Below are 19,205 nucleotides of genomic sequence, written 5' to 3'. Positions count from 1 at the left end.
AACTAAAGACATTTAAGCATTTCTTGGAGACATTAGCTTGAATGCCAACCATTAAAATCTACCTAGTCATTTGCTTACATAAAACATTGGGAAAAGTTGAAACAACTTGCCTGGAAACTTCTCAGGTACATTTATTAAGGAACACCATTAAAAAACACAGATGTTATATTAGTATTTTTGAACTTCCATATAAAACAAAAAAAACTTGCTTGATTTTGTCAGCATACTTGTATCTGCAGGTTACAACACCTGGGGAAAGATCAGTACAGAGAATTTTGTTAGTATCTTCCAAACATTAGGCACCACAAAATTTTATGCAAGTTTAGCATGCAGAAGATGTACCTGCCTCCAAGTCTGAAGGAGTTTAGCTTCCAATCATTAACACATTTTGGGTCAAACAGAACTACTGTATTACTGTCAAGGCTACAGGTTTTTGCAGTTTCCCATGAAGAGGTTAAAGTGTACAATAAAATCGTATCTGCACACAAGCTACGCTTCAAATTTCAGTAATTTATGTATTCTAAATTTGAAATGACGCAGACTTGTGTGGGCACACTTACATGACTTCATAACAGGATCGAGCCAAGTATCTGCCAGCCTACAGCTGTTTTTTAACAACACTGCCTATGAAGTTTCATTTAAATATATCCAGATTTTTAAAACTGCTGTCAACAGGACTGGGCAGAAGTTTAGTTGAACTACCAAGTCCCCGTAAGGCTATTATTAGAAAAGCTGAGATTGTCAAGACAAGCCTGAATCCTGCCCACTATGTGGAGCCCACTACCCGAGTGATCCAGACAGAACCATTTCAGATTACAGAGTATTAAGAACTTGTTGTTGCCGTCTATAAAGAGGTGGAGGTAGCAAAATGAAAATAAGGTTCCTCAAGACAACGTTGTCAACAGTTCTAGTGCTACTTTTACCTCAGTTACTGGTCCATTTTCTCTTGTATCATCTTTTAAAAATCTGAATAATGTTTCAGCCTGCAGAAAAAAAAAAAGTTGAGACAGATTTAAAACCTTTCAGTAACCTGTTGAATGAACACCACAAAAAAGCAACAACTGTTCAGTAGTGTCACTTTTCTTAGCTAATCTGAAATACAGGTGTAGCAAAAGACAGCAATCATCCACGTGCTAGATTTACTTGAAGTGCCATTATAATGTGCAGTTCAAATTCAAAGAAAGGACCAATCACAAGATTTATTCACATTTTTACAGACTTGCTTGGGAGTCTTTCTGTAAATTCTCCCCGTCAGACTTTGTAAATCATTAAAATCTCACATTAAAAATACAAAGTTTTTCAAGTATCACATGAAGTTACTTAGTTTAAAAAAAAGAAATATTCCTGCTCTGAGTTATTACCGCTCCTTACCCCTGACCACACCAGCAGAAAAAACAAAACAAAACCCACAACACTTCTCCCTTCTCACAAAAATGCTAATGTTAAGCTTATGCTAGTCAGACATCAACCACTGAGTTTGAGTTCCACATTAAAACTAGGATTTTAGAATCTAACTGTAAGCTGACAAGAGAAAACATTTATTCCTGTGTCCTCACAATACAGGATGAAGTCTTACCACATGCCCTAACCAACACATGCAGCAAGGCTTCAAACCTGACCGAGCCTGCGCAGTAATCACGGGATTGCAGAACGGCTGAGCTTGGAAGGGACCTCTGGATGTCACCTGGTCCAACCCCCTCCGCTCAAAGCAGGGCCACCCAGAGACAGCTGCCCTGCACCATGTCCAGACGGCTTTTAGATATCTCCAAGGATGGAGTCTCCACAACCTCTCTGAGCAACCTGTGCCAGCATTCAGTCCCCCTCCCTCCAAAGACACTATTCACCCTGCCTTTGCAACTAGAACAAACCCATGCCAGATACAGATGTTAACACGGAAGCACAGATCTTCTTTTAATCCTCTGAACTATTTCTTTTAATTGGTAGAGCATCCAGTATCTGGCTCTTTACATCCTCCATCAGAAAAGGACAAAGACAGTTTTGACGGGGATGTCTGCAGCAATGTGTATTTTATAACCAGACAATAAACAAGGCTCATTCTCCAGACGGGAAAGCCAGCTCGGCGCTCAATTAAGTCATCAGGGGAAATTCAGACCACAAAGTCAAACCTTCTCATTTACCAGTCATCTGCCCCATCTTACAGAACACAAATATGTCATCTGGGATTAATGAACCTAACTTAGTACATACCTAAATAACAAAGCTTTGCCTTTGTTATTTCCAACAGAGAAAAAACCACTTCTGGGAGAAAAGTCCATAGATTGAGCAAGATAAATCTGTTTTCTTCTGAACACCGGGAAGTTTGAGAATACAGTATAAGAAGGAATGTGTACCTATTGAGAAATAGGTCATTAGTTATAACAATTCGGAAAAAGCCACTAAAATTAAAATTAAAGTACAAATTTAAAGCTGAAGGTCAATCTTAAGTTCAAATGTTCAGTTATATTCCTACCCGACACCACTTATATATAGAGTTCCACTGGAGAAAAGGTGCAGGGAACACACTACGAAGCCAGTTATTGCAACTCATTTATTGTTAGGTAATTACATCTAAGCAGTAAAAATAGGCTTCCAAACCCTCAGATTAATTCAATAGTTCCACTGTTGGCCAGAATTCTGACAGCGCTGGCAAAATTTTGAATGAGCTAGGAGAAACGCCACATAGTAAGACTGTTACAGTTAACAGCTGCTGAAAATTCACATTTGTTGCTGAGTTACATTTACAGCACTGAAATAGGGGCACTTTAAAAAAGGAACACAAGAGGTAAACGAGACCGTAAGATGTAATTTTCAGAACTTCCCTGAAGAAAAAAAATTATCTCCTTACAAATGCACAGGATCTTGTACATGCCCTGATCTGCTCGGTCTAGCAAATTTTGCAGTATACATATCTCCTCAATATCAGTTTTAGTATGTGAACGTTTTTGATCAAGATACAAAAAAGCTTGTACTAAAGAAGCCGAACGTACCAATTTGACAGCCTCATCAGTTTCACGGGAAGCCACTGCCAAAATTTCCGTGGTGGGATTGAAGGTCACACAAGTAGCAGATGTAACTAGGTTCATTATGGCTTTAACTGGTTTAGGATGGTTTTCTTTGAGACAGACATCAGTAGTATATAAATTTACAACTCCAGAAGCTGAACTAAAAAAAGAAATTAACAAAGACTATACCAAGAAGTAACATTCACAGTACATATTACCTTGTAATCCATAGCCACCATTCAACTAAAAATGTAATTTCCAAATATCTACTGGAGTTTGTAACAATATTTTGTTTGGAGCTTGATTTTGCTTTGGAGTTTATAACAGTATTTAGTGCAGAAGTTTGGGTTTTGTTTATTTATATATAAAGAGAGACACTCAGCTGTGGAGAGCCTTGGTAAATGAGCCCATCTCTTACACAGAATGAAGTGAAAGCAGTGAGAGCTTGGCATCAAAAGATTCTGAAATAGTTTCAAGCTTTTTGATTTTTTTTTATACCCTGTAGAGTAAGTCCACTTAAAAATCCTCTTCTGCAGTGGGCTAAGAAAACGCATCCTGTACTTAAGTATTTGTTAGTCTCATTTAAAAGAATTGATATGCTAGCTGATGTTGCATCACGGTAAGTATACTTGGAGAAACACTTTCAAGCTTGTGGCTTTGAGTTGAGGCATCTTTTCAAATGCTAACGGTGCTACCTTGCAGGACCCAAATTAGGAGTACAGGAAAAAGAACTAGAAAAGGGGAAGACCATGAATCAACATTTGTACTTTAGGATTTGTGATTTCAGTCAGTATGATTTCAAAATTAACTCCTAAACCCACATATGGCAATGATAATATATTGGGAGTGATACTGGTATTAAGTGTGTTATGGTATTTTAGATATACATGGAGCAAATTAAATTGTTATCATAAACCAGGCAATATTCATCTATTCACCTCTACTCTAACCTTATTACAACAAAACTTACTCTGTGTTCCTACACTGTCACCAGCCACCAAGAAGTTTACCAAAGAGCTCCAAAATGAGATAGGAAGAAGTTGTCAAATCCAAGCCACTTACCCACATGCCACATACTGGTTATTTTTTGAAACAGCGATGCACTTCCCTTCCAAAGAACCTTCGTCTTCAAATTTGTGTAGACACTTTCTGCTTCTCACATCCCAAATGAAAACTTCGCCTTCCTCTGGTTGCAGAATAAAGTAGAAGATTATAGAAACCATATATACAGAACATTGTTTGTCTATTTTGATAAAACAAATTTCATTACATGACACCTATTAGCTCATTTACAACTATCAAATACAGGGTATTTAAAAAAAAAAATAACTAAAGGCATACTAAAATAGTTACCTCCATTCTTTAATGATTGTTCGCTTGGTTGTATTTTTAGGCCAGATATTGGCAGAAAGTCTTTTAGTTATCTTTGTAAAATAATAATTGACTTTTATAAGTAATTTATTTATGTAATTTTATTTAAGTAATTTTATGCAATCTAAATGGAATTATGACTAATGCTGTTAGAGAGAATACTTACTTGAATAGCTATATATTTTACTGCTGTCTGGAGTGAAAGCAGATGCAGTGCACCTTCCATTTACCTTCATGGTGCTAATCAGTTCCTTTGTCTATAGGATGAAGAACAACAATGGTGACAATGACTCTGCCAAAAATCTGTAGGAAAGTTGTTTCCATACTCCTGTCCCACAAAAATCTTAAGTTAGCTACACTGGCGTTAAAAGAACAGCATCAACATTTTCAGTGCCTACAGACCAGAGCACAGCCAATGCTCATGAGTCCATGACCAAGTTATTATTGCACAACTACAGCTAGTTCGATAAATGCTCATTTGCTTCCTTCGCTGGAGGGTCTTCATTATATAGAACTCAACTTCCTTTTGAAAAAGTATTTTTCCTAGTAGAAGTTTAAAACAAATCCAGCTGCCATCATATGGCATTTTAAAATATAACTGAAAAAATTCTGTATGCATTATGAATCACACTAGATGGCATGATTCATGAACACCAGCATACACTAGCGCTATTCCCAAAAGAGCAGTCCTATATTCCTTCCACCCTCAGATGCCCGTTTCCATGCTGAGGCCATTCCTTTTGCCAGCAGTGTTCAGGCAATCAGCCGAAATACAACATTGACATATGACTTTTTCCAGTGACAGCTTAAAAAATCCGTGAAACTCTGGCCTTAGCTGCACCAGTCCCAAAGAGAACTGCATAGTCAGAAAAAATTCTCAGACACCTCAGAATAATTTTCTAAAGCTACAGTTGATTCACCAGCTCATTTTTGAAGGCTGTCACAGTATGCGTCATACCTTTGTTTCAACTGAAAGCTAGATTGCTTTTCAGATTAAGTATAAGCAAGCAGATTCAAAAGGAAAAAGGTACCAAGAAACTGAAGCTACATGAACCACGAAGAGAAACTACCTTCATTGACAACAAGTGAAGGTAACCTGAAGTTCCAGTTAGAAGCATAAATGATCCATCTGGAGATACTTCGAAGCTTCTGAGAAATCTTTCCTCCACACCTTTAAAGAGATTCAGAACTTCAAATTGGCATAATGTATTCTTCTCCCTCAACATTCAGAGGTAAGATGTATATGAATAAGACCTGACTCTACTTCAGCTTTTCATTTCTGTAACACACTGGCACAGTAAAGCTACAACTCAACCTTGTTTGTGTGTGACAACTTTTAATATCCCAGACAAACAGAAGCTGAAGTTACTCAAGTAAAGATCCCTGAATATAAGTTAAAAATATGACCTCCAACAATTCACTGCACTTCCTTCTAAAGTAAATTCATATGCCATCTCTATTTGAGACAGCTTCAACTATGCCCAGACACTTAACAGCACTATCAGACGTACCTCTTACTTTCTGTATAGGAATAATATTTCCACTCATCATGTCATACACAAAGAACATTTTATGGTGAGTACCAGTGGCTATAACTTGTTCTCCATCAACACTGAAACAAGCCTTATAAATTGGAAAACTCTCTAAATAGATGCTCTGTATTTTTGGATTCCTTATGCCATCAACCTTCAAAAAAAAAAAAAAAAAAAAGAGATTATCATATTAAGGAACATACCAAATACTTTTACATAGAAAATTCATATCAGCTAGCCAGCACAAGAGACTTGAACAGGAAGAGGTACACCAGTTTGAAGCATTAATCTCTTTCTCTCTTCTCAATCTACAAATAACCTGGCTCTTGGCTCCTCACCCTATATATACCTGGCACTCCCAGCCTTCCCGGATACACTTCACACCTCTCACCCTTCCCTGTCTTACCCACTCTTTGCTCAAATAATCACCTCTATTGTGCTTTTCTAAACAGAAACATTTGCTTTGCATTGTTCTGTCCTGCAGCCCTGTGGGAGTGTCGAATTCGACTTGTGTCTTTGACCATTTCACTGGGCCATGTGGAAAGCTCCTCAATAGAGTTATGATCTTTAGTTTTAAGAGGAGCAGGGCAGGAGCGTCCCAGCTTCCTGCTGCAGTATAGTCTCTCCACCCCCAAAATGATTTCACAGCAATATTACAGTGTTAAAGTGGACTGCTCCCCGCACTACAGGCTTTACAAACAACTTAAGAAAAGACACAGCATTAGTCCTTGTCACTGCAAACCTTAAAATCAAACATTTTTAAAAACAAATCTTCAACTAAAAACTCTGATACAACTAAGTTTCCCTGTACTCTGTAAGTGGTTGGTATGAAGTCACAGACAGAAATTTCTTCCAAGAAGATGCCTTCAACGACGCAAATTCCGCTGTAACCACAGACGTTAGAACCCCTGTGAGCGCACCATCACAGGAAAAGAGAAAAGAAAGTCTATCATTCCAGGCTATCTCAGGTATACTCATAAAAGAAAGATTCCATATTAGTGGCCATTTACATAGGATAGATTGAAATTCTTAACCTGAAATAGTGACACAGATCGATCATGTCCAGCAGTCATGACTACTTGAGCAGATGGATGAAACTGCACAGTTGCCAGTCTTCCATTAGCAAAACGTTCCTGATTAGCAGGCAAGCAGGTGCTCATCTAGAACACAGATCAAGCAGGTTAAAACAAAAAATACAGCTTCCATATTTTCGCTTATGCTGATGAACAGTCAGTTTAATAGCTCTTTATTCTACAGGAGCAAGATCTCAAACCCTGTGATGAACTTTGAGACAGCATGACGTAAGCAGAACATACAATAAGTCCGGCAAGTTGCTTCAATAGAGCAGTGTAAACATAAGATAAACTAGCTAGCCTTTCTACTGACTTTAAAATTAACAGCTTACATAAAACTAGTTGCATTCTGACTCATCTGAAATAGCTGTATAAGAGACAGCATAAGAAGCACTCATTTAAGGCTGTCGCTTCTCAAAGACCATTTCAGTAGCCTCAAAGTTGTGGGAGAATTCCATCCTTCCTATGCAGAAATTAAAACCCTACTACAGGATGCTATCGTAGAATACATAAAATAATTTTTATATCAAACAATACATCTCAATTTATTGTTTCGTGCTTTCATGATGTGAACTATTGAATTTGTCCAACTGTTTATAGAGTTTCCAGTTACAGAAACAAAGAAGAAATTCATACAATCACTAATTTTACTGCCCAAATAGCAACAAAGTCGTCAAAGTGCGTATATGGATCAAACTGAGGTGGAAAGATAGGCTTGCCTTTACCTTCAAAATACCTCTTGGCAGGGACTCTGAGTTTGATATGAAATTGCCAGTCCTGCATAGCAGATCATCATCTCCATCACTGTCACCTAATTAAGACAAAACACACTGAAAAGGCTAATTCCACAACACTCCCACATCAAAACCTACAAATTCCTTACAGAAACAAATTAAATCAAAGCACACTGAAGGAAGGAAGAAATAAAGCTGACTTATCCAGCATATTATCGCACTACTGAAACTGAAAAAACATCAAAAATAATTATTTTCCAAGAAGCTGAATAGGGAAACACAGAGATGCTTATTAGAATAGTAATGAATTTATTTACTATCACTTGCAGTCCTTTTGGATTTCTTCCTGTTTTCTAAATCAGCCCAGGCAGGAACTCCTCCCATAGCTCGCTGAAACCTAGCAAGAGAAGAGTGAGGGGGGGAGAGGTAAAAAAAATACAATTTTTTGAGAAAGTTATTTCTTTCTATGCATTAAGTACTTACAAGATGTACAGTCACAATTTTGCAAGGTTACTTGCACTTAGAACACTATGCGAGTTTTTTAAAATTTCACTCGGCTTTCTATGTTTTGCTGACTTCCTGAATGTAAAACTAAAGCAAAATTGATACCAAACATTAAAGCGCTGTTCTTTGGAGCAATACATGCCAATACTAAGACAATCCAAACACATTTAAAGTTCTGCTTTGCTATCTGCCTATATTCGCATTTCAGCTCATTCTTATATACCATCCTAAGTCAGCATCTTCCATCAGCCTATTTTCAAAGCAACGTATCACTACAAAATTTCTGGCATAACTGCTTAGAAGACAAATTAGTTTGTGCGCCTCTACTAAAACAAGTATTAAACAAATTAGTCTAGACAATACTAATGCACATTTTATTTACTATTCTTAGTATTATTTTGGATTTAAAATTACTGCAAATACTGTAAGAAGCACCAGCTTTAAACAGGCCACATGAATACAGTGGGTAAAGAGGGAAGCGACTTTAAACGTCACATAAACGTATCTTATCTCGTCTTCGTAAAGTTAGCCACAAAAACATTAATGAAACTCACTGTTCTTCGAGTCTTCTTTTTAGCTTTTTCTTAGTAAGTACCTTCTCAGCATCGCTTTTCATGAAATCTTTCCTATACCTATGGGTCATATCAACACTAGAGGAAAAAAACAGACAGAACACGAAGATCATTCAAACTGAAGCCACTTACAGTCACTCTTAGGCGCGACACGCAATTCCTACCTGCAAACTTGAACTTACTTTTCCTCAGCTTCATCATCTTCATCCACCCACGCTGGCTTTTTAGACAACAGTTTACCTTTGGCTTCATTTTCTACTTCCGAATCACTGGAGTCTTTCTGGAGACTTTTCCTCTCTGTAGCGTTAAGCTGAAAACAACCAAACAGGCCATTTTAGCCCAGCCACGGACTGGTAGAGGGAGATGACGGACACGGCGGCGGAGCAAGGAGCCGAAGCGAGCACCAGCCCCTGCTGGGGACCGCAGAAAGCGCCGCCTCCCCGCGCTCCCCTCCGGCGGGGCCCGGGCCTCAGGAAAGGCCGCGGGGCGGGAGCCGCCCGCCGGGCCCCGAGCCCTACCCGCCGGGGGCCGGCCAGGCGCTGCAGCAGCTCGTCCTCCTCCACGTTGAGGCTGTCGCCGAACACCAGCTCCTCCAGCTCCCGCTCGGCGCCCGACGTGCGGGAAAGCGCCTTCAAGTGCCGGGCGCGGCGAGCCGCCTCCTCCGCCGCCTGCGCTGCCGCCGCCCGCTCAGCTGCTGCTGCCGCCACCGCCTCCGCGCGCGGCTGGAGCCGCTTCGCCATTTTACTCGTTTTCTTCATTTTCGTCTTTGTCTTTTTCTTCTTATTCTTCTTCATCGCCGCCGGGCCCGGGCGAGGCGCCGCCGCCGCAAGCTGCATCGCTCCTCACAGCGCCGCCGCCGCCCGCCGGAACCGGAAGGCGTGCTCGCTGGCCACGTGACCTCCTCCCTTATACCACCTTCCTTGCCCCGCCCCCGGGCGTGATAGGCTCGCACTGCTGCCCCTCATTCCACGTGACCTGGCCACGCCTCCGGCCTCGAGACACTGTCACGTGACCTTCTTTCTTTGCCTTCCTTTCCCCCCCCCCCCCGCCCCACTCTGCGTTCCACGTGACGCGGCCCACGGCTGGGCCGCTCCATTCCGCGACCGGCGGGGTCCCGCTCCCAGCGTGACAAAAACCCCTCCCTTCACCGGCCTCCCAGCGCCCGCCCCGCCCGTGCCGCCATCCACCGACAGGCAAAACGCCCCGCGGCCGGGCTTCTTTTATCCCCTAAACCTCTGCCCTGGCGCTGAACCCCCCCCCTCCGTTTCCCAATGGTTTCTCCCAGAGGGGGGGTACGGCGAGCGAGGAAGCCCCAAACAGCTGGGAGCCCAATGAGGGCGCGCGGTGGGCGGGGCGCCGCGCATGCGCAGGGCCGTTATGCTAATGTTGTTGATGTTCCGGCGCTGGGAGTTGGGTTTCTTTCTCCGGCGGAGGGAGAGGCTGAACTTTCCAGGCCGCCTCCTGCCCCGCCGGGCCCGGCCCCTCGCAGGGGGAGGCGGCAGGCGGAGGGGGCCGAGCCGAGGGGAGGGGGCAGAGGCAGCGGGCGTCTCCTGCCCATGAGGGCCTGATGGAAAACACAAAGGACCTGGTGAGTAGCGCAGCCCGGGGGAGGCTGCGGCCGCGGCGGGGGCTGCCCCGCTGAGGGGTAAACCGGGGGGGGGCGGCCCGGCCCGGGCGCCTGAGGGGAGCGGCGGGGTGGCTGCGGGTGAGGGGGTGCCGAGCAGCCCCCCTCGGTGCCTGCGCCGGGGGAGGCCGGGCGCCGCAGCTGTGTGGGGAGCAGCCCCGGCACCCTCCGGCTGCTGTGGGGGCGAGGAGGAGGCGGGGCGGCTCTGCGGGGGGGGCGCGGAGCGGGGCCGCCTTTCCGCCGGAGCGCCGCGGCCAAAACTTTATTGCGGGCAGCCCCGCGGAGCCGAGCCCTCCCGCGGAGCGGGGGCAGCCCGCGGCGGAGGGGCCCCCCGGGGCCGGGGAGCCGGGGGCCGGGGCTGTCACCCGCGGGCGGCGCGGGCACGTGGAGGCGGGCGGCGGCGGCTCCCCTTTGTTGTGATCCGGGCGCTGCGCTGCCCCCGGCCTTCGCGGGCTGCGCTGGGCTCGGGGTTTGGCTTTTTTCCCTTCCTCCCCTTCTTCCCCTTCTTCCTCCTGCCGGCAGTCAGGGTCGGTAGGGAGAAGTTCCAGATGATCTCGCCCTGAGCGGTACAGGCGTCCTGGATGCGCGTTCTCGTAGTGGTCCACTGAAGCGCTGGTCTTTCCGCAACTTCCTCTTGTAGTTAAAGCCTTTAAGATTTAATTTTCCAGTCGTGCTCATTGTAAGTGCTGTAGAGTATTCTTTAACATCAGCACTTCAAAAGTTTGGGATTCTTTGTATCCAGTTCCCCCCTCTATATACTTTTTATGACTGTTTATATTTTGACTTTGTTCTTAATGTGAAGAGCAGTAAACCCGTGAAACCAGTTTCAGGTTGTTGCTGGAAACGTTTTCAAGTGTAGCAATTTCTGTCCAGTGTGGCTTTAAAAAAAAAAAATCCTATTGCAAAGCATATGCTGATTATGGTAGAAACTACTGGCTGTGAAAAACTAATTCATTTTAAAACAACGATTTAAAATGTGGGTGGCAGCCCTTGTGATTTTTCACATCTAAAACCAGCTAAAACTGAAAGCTGGAGGGCAGTCTTCTGTATTTTAAATTATTTTGCAGCTTTGAGAACCTGCACTTATTTGTTTGCTGTATTTGTTTATAACAGTCTGATTTCGACTTGTAAGGCATGGAATAAAAGGCTATGAGAGCATCTAATCTGGAATGTTAAATGGGAACTAAAACAACATATTCCTTTAAAAACGCAATCAAACTTGGTAGGTTAGTAGTCTTGCTTCTGCCTAGGGATCATTTTGAGGAAGCGTGTACTGTAAGCTATAGGGAAACGTAGCAGAGGTATAGACTCTCCTATGTGGAAGTTGTCGTTTATGCTACAAGAATAGTTTAGGTGTTCTTGAGAGTGTGTAGGCTTGTGCATGTGCAAAAATATTGTAGACTGAAAGTAAGAATTCTCTTCATTGTGGTTCCCTGAAGAGCTAGATGTCTGGCAGTAGTGAAAATATGTACAAAAGTTCCCTCTTGTTGGCTTTCATTTCTCTTACCTTCTAAAATTTGATTTAATTTTGCAAGGCTTTTGATACCTTCTGCAAACTACTACTGCATACCTTCACTTCTCAGGTAAGTCAGTACACTCTGGGCATGTGTGATATTTTGCTGAATCTGGCTCTGAGCACATGGAATGAATTCAGCTGTTGAAGACTTTGGTTTTGGGTTGGTGTTGTTTTTTGGTTTTTTACATTTAAATTGATTTTTTTTTTTAATGGTAACACAGTGTTTAAAGTGAAATATTTGCCTCTTCCAGATACTCCTGTAAGGGCTTTGTAGAAACATAATGGAGTTTGTAATAGATTTTCAGTTTTCTCAAAACTCAGATATTTCACGTATTAATCATCACACACCCCCTCCAAAATTGCCTGCTAATTTGATATATTTTTTTATGAAAGAGTCTCCCCTCTTGTGTGAAACCCCCTGGGGAAGAGGCTATGGACAAAACCATTGGCAAACAGCAGAAACTGGCTTCAGACAAAATGCTGTCATACATAGCAAATGAAGAGACAGGAAAAAACATTTCTGTAATTTTCCAGCAGAGATTTTACTTATAATAAGAGTGGAAGGCACATTTCCAGATAGAGGTGAGTTGCTTATATAAAAAAGTAAGTTTGGTTGGTTCTGATTTCCAGGAATCCCAAGATGTTTAGCTTTGGGGGTTTTTTTGTTTGTTTGTTTTCAATGAAAGCTGAAAGTATGTTTTCTTTAAATTGGTACCATGTTTGAATTTTCTTTTTTTGTCATGCTTTGAGGCACAATTAGACTTCAGTTCCACAGGGGGCAAGCTAGTATTACTACAGTGAATTATTTTGGCCCGCTTACATTCAGAAGAGTTGTAATAAATTAGTTCCATCTTCTTGTTTCTTTAATGCTAACATCCAGAGCTAAAACTAAGCTTGTAGCATAAAACAGTAATGAACTTTTGAAAACAAAAGCTCTGCATCGCATTTAATACCAACTTGGAAATACACTATGGGAAATGCACGATCTGTTAAGGATATGCGATTAAAGTAAATGTGTCTTATCACAGACCCTTGGCTTGAAGGTTGTGGTGACCTCATTGTTGACCTTGGCCTCAAATACCATCTGTCCATACTTCTGTCATGTTTCTGGGGGTTAGAGCTGTGTGTAGAAAGTGATGCCTATCTGTGTAGGTGCTGGTAGGCCTTTGTTAAGCTACAGCTCTTGTACTCCAAGCTCTGAATTGCTACCTTTCTGAATTCAAGCACCAAATTGATTCAGTAATAACAACAACCCTTTTGAGTGGTTTGAAACCTTTCTGTGGCTGTTCTGGATCTTCCTCCTTTGGCCAGGATGCACTTACCTGGGGGCAAGAAGTTTGGTTACTTAATCATGGGGTCCTTTTTGCAGCAAGTTTTCACCTTCAAAACCCTTTCTCATCAATTTTGCCAATACTTGAGCATAGTCTTCCTCAAGACACTAAAGCAATTTCCTGAGTAAGTATTTAATATCTAATTAACATTAAATAGTTTTGTTTTGTGTTTTGGCCATACACTGGTCACCCTTCGTGACCAACTTTTTATGCTGAAAGAGTAGCTATTACGCCCAAAGAATGTATGTTATAATGTGCTGACCAAATTCAACTGTATGTGTATAGCACTATATGTTAGGAGAGTGAAAAACTAGTTATTTTTCATATTTGTTTAGAGCTACCTTCCTGCTTTTAGGGAAACCGGTTTCCTTAACTATATTCTTTTATCGTAGCGTTTGCCTTGTGTAATGGTTAATTAAGGGTATTTCTTAAAAATACATTGTTGCCAAGTATTCACAGGGAGGAGAGGAAGAACAGGAAAATAGGAAGTTGGGCAGAATAAGAAAGCAGTTCTTAAGAGTTCCTTTCTCCACCCATCCCTTCAATAAAGAAAAGTATGCAAGAAAACCCCCAAGCAAATAGTCGTACAGGCTTATTTGCCAGTCCTGCTACCCTAGACTTTGTATTGCTCTGCCTAAAAATCTTTCCTCTTGAGGAACTGGTAATCTCATTAGGAAAATAAGCCTAGGCCAGTATGCCTAAAAGTTTGTCTTGTTCTTTTGTTTGTGCATTGCTTCTGCTTAACGTACTAGTAGACTCTTTCTTAGTGGTGGAGTTACTTAAGGTACTGCTCTTTTGGTATTAACCAGCTACAAGGTTCTAAGTTTTATAGCAAGCCAGACTCTTGCTCAAAGCATGTTTTGCAGATAGGCAGGCTGCTATTCCCTCATTTCTTAGAAGGTGAAGAACGCTGATCTGGTTCAGTTTTGAGGAGAAGACAACCTCCGCAGCATGATTTTTGGTGCTAAATCCAGCTTCTAAGAGTAGGAAACAATTTTTTTTTTCCTTCTGTGCCTATGTTGTGAAACATGGATTGATCTTACTATAGTTGTAATTGTTAGATCAAATTGCTACTACTGGAGTAGTGGTAGCTTTTTGGGGTGAAGGACTGCATTCTCATGGACAGTGTCTCAAAATTCAGTGGGAATACCTTGCAGGGTAATGAGCTGTTCTTTCTGAGGCTGCCATTTGTAGAGGTCCTGTAGCTACCATGGTTAGGTGCTTTTTTGTCAAGACAGACAAGATACTGCTAGTCAGCTGATGAGGCATGCTGCTGCTCTTCACTTGCAAGAACTCAGCAGGAGTTGCAGGCGGCTGCTGTTACCAAAGCAGCTGCTCTATCTCAGTTATGGTTCTGCTTGAGGCATAGATTGTCGTTTTCGTAAGGATGCCATTTTTGATCTTTGAGTTCAGAGTTGTACCCCAACTTTTTTCTATTTCAGGTGTTAGACGGGGTTTGCAAACAAATAGGACCTCTACATTCTGCGGGAAGGGTTATCGGAGATTCCATGTGCTGTTCGCTTGTTTCTACAAATGCTGTCTCTCAACATGGGTTAAAAAACCTCAGTGGTGCTTATTATCAAAATAGATATGTTTTGATCTGCTCTAGCAAAATTCCAGCATAGGTATTTGCATATCATCTTCCCTAACTTCCACCTACTTCTACGTACAAAGTACTTTGAATTTTTTTTGTTACAAAACGTATTTTGAGTAGTTTCCCCAGAAATACAATCCAGATAACAACTGTAAATTAACATGAAGAATGTCCTACATAATTTATCTGGCAAACATGGTCACCTTCTGGCAAAAGCTTCGATAAAATGTTTTATAAAAACTACAGTATTATTTTAAAACAATAAGCAAGGCCGCTGTTTTGAATTGCTCATAACTTGAGCTGGGACAACTTGGCCAAGTATAAAGTAAATGGAAAGGTGATATATTAGACTTGTTTTGACAGCGTAGTTAAACTCCACAAACTTGATGATTGCTATTTAGGAACCTGTATTAATGCTGAAGAATGATTTTCTTAGTAGATGGCCCAACTTTCCATATAGAAAGTGCAAATATTTTCTTTCTCTCTGGATACTTTGGCAAAGAGGGCTTGGCAGTAATATTGAAGTTTGAAATATATGTGATGCAAAAGAAGAACAAAAAAAAAAGAGCCAGTGGTATCTGCAATTGTAATCTTGCACCATGCTTCAGCTTGCCTAGAGCAGCCTGCCTTCCCCCCCGTGCCACTGGTCCTGCATCTTGCCTCCAACCTCCCGTTTCTTCTTTCACCTTCCCTTGCAGTGGGAGCAGCGCGGGCTGTAGAGTTTCTGTAGTGCAGCACTGAGAGTTGGAGAGACTGGGAACGGGCTGCGCTTCTCTTCCTTCTTCTGAGCTGCCGCAGCATTTCAGGCCTCTGCCAGCAAAGTACCGGGCAAAGCAGAACCGCTGTGCGGGTCCAGAGTTCTCCAGTCTGGAGTGGAAAAGGGATGTCCCTAGACTACCTTGTACTGCAGCCTCCAACTAAAGGGTTGAAGTCCTCCTTTATGTGGGACGAGGCCCTGATCTCTTGGTGAAATCAGATCAGCTGGCTTACGGAGGATGAGTGAATGAGGAAGGAGCTCGATCTATCCATAATACTAGAAGGCATCATGGTGTTCTGGTATTAGTTGTGCACGGTTAATATGGTATTGCCTTTTATTTCTTAGCGGAGGCTGTGGTCAAGGAAAGTTGAATGTTGTGAGACATTAAGGAGTTGATGAAATCTTGAGGAAGATGACTAGTCTTCATGTTCTGATCTGTAAATTACTGGCACTGTTCGCAGAACACTGTATCCATGGCAACGTTGTGCTCAACTTCTGCCTTAATCTACCCACACGTGCACACAAAGTAATAACTGATCTTGCATCTTGTTGGCCAGTAGCATCAGTAGTAGTGTGGAGGTAAGGCTTGTCACCAGTGCAGGTCAGGCCGAGGTTTTGTTCTGCCATCGCTCAGTGTTTCCTCTGATGATCGCAGCTGTTACCCTGGCTACTTCAGGCAGATGTCCGTTCCTTCAGGGAGTTGTCAAGTTATGCCCTATCCTAAGTTTTGATGGATTTTAATGTAATTTTGACTTGCTGGCTGAGGAATGTGTGCATAATTAACATTACACTGACTCTTTTCTTGTTGTTGTTTTGTTCCAGAGCTGCTTTAAGTGTTTTAAATTTGTTTACCTTACTGCGTAGCCTTTTATGCTTATTGGTTTTTGTTTGGTTGTTTTTTAATTGGATGCTAGGATTGGGTCAGTGTGGAAATCGGTTTTCCCTTTTAACTACAAGGAAATCCTTCCATAATAGGATTTACTCAGATTGCAAAGCAGAATAGAAAAAAATTATAATAAAGGGATAGCATGGCAGAAAAAGTCTCGGATGAGATCCAACAATAAAGATGTTCAGGCATATACTCTCTAGGAAAGGGATTTGGGGAATTACTGTGATGAAATCTTAAAGCTATGAATCCAAAGGCAATTTAAGAAGGAAAAGTCCGATTGCATATTATTATTTTTCTGTCTACAATGACTTTTAAATAAAATTAGCTCTTGGAAAAAGAAGTAGAGGCAAAGGCTTTCTTAATATTTTTTTTGTTTTCTTGGCTGTACTTCATTCTCCTAACTTGTGCTTCTATTGTAGAATTTTTCTTTGTCTTCTCTTTATCTGTTATTTCCTCTCAAACTTAGTGGGTGCTGTTAAGGATAATGAAAATACATTGAAATTTTTTCTGTTGTTTTTTTTGTTTTGTTTTTTTTTTTTAGCTTAATGAGGGCTGCTCACGTAGCAGTAGCATGTTTCAGTAGAGCTATGTAAGATATTAATAAAGTGAAAATTGTCACTGTATTAAAATGCATGTATTGGATGTGCATCAGAAAAAAGGCATCACTTAATCTATTGTTTATACTTCTTTAATGTCTTCGCTGGAAATTGCTTAACTGTTATGCGTTCTTCAAAATTGTATGTTTTTATTTGACCTCAGATTTTTTGGTTACAGGAAAACTCTATTATGTAACAAGTTTTTGTATATGACAGTGGCAAATTAGTCACCTTTCTATCTTTTAGCATTTATACAGACCCTATTGCCATAGTAACTGAGCTCTTCATAATTGTTAATGTATTAATCCTCAGAACATCCCTGCGAGGTGGAGAGGTATTCCTGTTCCACACGTGAGAAACTGAATCATAGGGAAGCCGAGTGATTTATCGATAACCCCACAAGCCAATGAGAGCAGAGATACACTCTCGTATCTGTTCTGTGGAATAAGTCCCCTCTTGGTTGAACTGTCTTTTCTCTGCCCAGCTTTCTCAACTGAATGAATTTTAGTGACATTGGCTGCAGCCATCTGGAATGTGCTCATTTGCATATAAGATCTGTGTGGCTGTCATTATTCAGCACATCAGGTTTAATGAACTCTGAAGATACCAAGGAAAAGAAATCTATGGGACTGCTACTGTGTATTCTCAGTGGATTGTGAGATAGATTTTTCTTCCTGTATATCACAATACTAAAAATTGGCTAGTTTTGCCTATACCGATACTAATTTAATTGGCAATATATGGCTCGTATCTCTGTGCTGATAGAGCAGTTTGTTAGCACATCTACTTTTGAAGGCTGACTTTGACCTTTGAAACTTTTTAAGCTTGACTTTGAAAGATTTGCATTCAGAATGCTCTGCTATTCTTTGGGGGTTTTGTTGTTTGTTTGTTTTTAATTTTTAGACAGAACATACTTCACGAGCAGAAAGGAAAAGACGTGATTCATTCGGGATGTTTGACGGTTATGATAGTTGTAGTGAGGACACCAGCAGCAGCTCCAGTTCAGATGAGAGTGAAGAGGAGGTTGCTCCTTTGCCGTCCAGTCTCCCAATTATAAAGAACAATGGACAGGTCTATACTTACCCAGATGGCAAATCTGGCATGGGTGAGTATGTGGTGCATGAGTACAGAGTTTGATATTTATTGGTTTTAGCCTGTGCTGTGAGTTGCGAAGGTCCAGTCCCAAACATTGGTCCCAACTGAAAAGGGACCAAAACAGCTGAAGGGTTGCGGATGGTTTGTTTTGGGAGGAGGGAATTGTTTGGTTTTAGCTGAACTGAAATAAGATAGATTTTGAATCCTGCTGTCAGGAAAGAAAGAGTGTGGGAACATCCACCCTCCCATCAAATGTGTTTGTGTATATATGCACGTGCATGTGTATGTTCTCATGTACATTGTTTTTGTCCTTTGAGCTTTGAGGAAAATGTCAGTGTGTTCTTTCTACACTTGGGCATATATTCTCTTTACCCTTTATGTTCTATATATAATATATTAAAATGTATTTCTTCCTATACTAGGAAAACTTCATTACTGCTACTGTATAGAGTCTGTCAGTGTATACCTGTTCACTACTGACTAGCTGTGAGCTGGAGGATACTAGAAAAAATTAAAAAAAAGATTGCTTCTATCATTGGAGAAAAAAATATTTTTGCCAAAATCATTAGTGATTAGTAGAGCTCTCTCTAGGTGAATCTTGGTATTGTCTCATTGGCATAAGTTGGTCACAAACTCTTACTCATCATGGAACAACTCAGTGGGTGATTCTGTCAGCCTCTGAAGCTAGAAGAGAATATTGGTGGGCTAGGGTACTTTGGGTACATTACCTTAAGATTCAAAAAAGAGATCTGGTTTTATTTCAGGTCGGAAGTATTAAATATTTAGAGGAAATCAAGATTGGCAGGCCCAGATTCAAAGCAGACGTTTCCTCGAGAACCATGAAAACGCAGAAATTGGCGTTAGCTGATTTAGCTGGGTCATTCACTTGTACCAGTGGTAGAATTAACAGGGAGCAGAAAGGAGGCACCCTTTCACCAATGAGCTTGAGGTTCTTAATGTTTCACTGACATTTGTGGTGGTGTTCTTATTTTAAGTTATTTTTCTGTGCAATTCT

At 41.5% G+C, this 19,205-nt stretch overlaps 2 protein-coding genes across 13 annotated transcripts in view; one reads left to right on the top strand and one right to left on the bottom strand.

Moving 5' to 3' along the window:
• Window positions 1-96: 96 nt before the first annotated feature.
• On the bottom strand, window positions 97-9,668 carry UTP18 (UTP18 small subunit processome component). The gene is made up of 14 exons (XM_087750505.1): window positions 9,307-9,668; window positions 8,971-9,098; window positions 8,771-8,866; window positions 8,030-8,109; window positions 7,704-7,789; window positions 6,940-7,065; window positions 5,885-6,059; window positions 5,444-5,544; window positions 4,540-4,630; window positions 4,065-4,188; window positions 2,988-3,162; window positions 2,209-2,351; window positions 924-983; window positions 97-249 (listed from the first exon to the last, which is right to left on the bottom strand). The coding sequence occupies exons 1-13, from the start codon at window positions 9,622-9,624 to the stop codon at window positions 959-961; spliced, it is 1,668 nt and encodes a 555-aa protein (XP_087606631.1). The 5' UTR covers window positions 9,625-9,668; the 3' UTR covers window positions 97-249; window positions 924-958.
• Window positions 9,669-10,147: 479 nt separating this feature from the next.
• The window catches only part of MBTD1 (mbt domain containing 1), a 39,983-nt gene continuing 30,925 nt past the window's right edge, over window positions 10,148-19,205 (top strand). For 3 of the 12 annotated variants that reach the window (XM_087750674.1, XM_087750673.1, XM_087750672.1), the window contains exons 1-3: window positions 10,160-10,376; window positions 11,948-11,995; window positions 17,999-18,200. In XM_087750674.1, coding sequence (XP_087606800.1) covers window positions 10,356-10,376; window positions 11,948-11,995; window positions 17,999-18,200 — 271 coding nt within the window. In that variant the 5' untranslated portion in view covers window positions 10,160-10,355. Of the gene's footprint in view, window positions 10,377-11,947; window positions 11,996-12,321; window positions 12,511-13,297; window positions 13,384-17,998; window positions 18,201-19,205 lie in introns of all 12 variants that reach the window. The other 9 variants (XM_087750677.1, XM_087750676.1, XM_087750675.1 and 6 more) reach the window with 6 other exon arrangements.

Source organism: Nipponia nippon, unplaced genomic scaffold (genome assembly GCF_047370975.1).
Source record: "Nipponia nippon isolate SJK-2023a ecotype South Korea unplaced genomic scaffold, ASM4737097v1 scaffold_14, whole genome shotgun sequence".
NCBI lineage: Eukaryota > Metazoa > Chordata > Aves > Pelecaniformes > Threskiornithidae > Nipponia > Nipponia nippon.
This window is presented reverse-complemented; position numbering and strand designations above follow the sequence as displayed.

Coding starts and splice junctions, on each gene's coding strand:
- UTP18 (XM_087750505.1), bottom strand. CDS start 9,624: ATGCAGCTTGCGGCGGCGGCGCCTCGCCCGGGCCCGGCGGCGATGAAG. Junction 8,867..8,970: donor GATGATGAAGCTGAGGAAAA/GTAAGTTCAAGT, acceptor TTTTTCCTCTAG/TGTTGATATGACCCATAGGT. Junction 5,545..5,884: donor TCCTATACAGAAAGTAAGAG/GTACGTCTGATA, acceptor ATCTCTTTAAAG/GTGTGGAGGAAAGATTTCTC.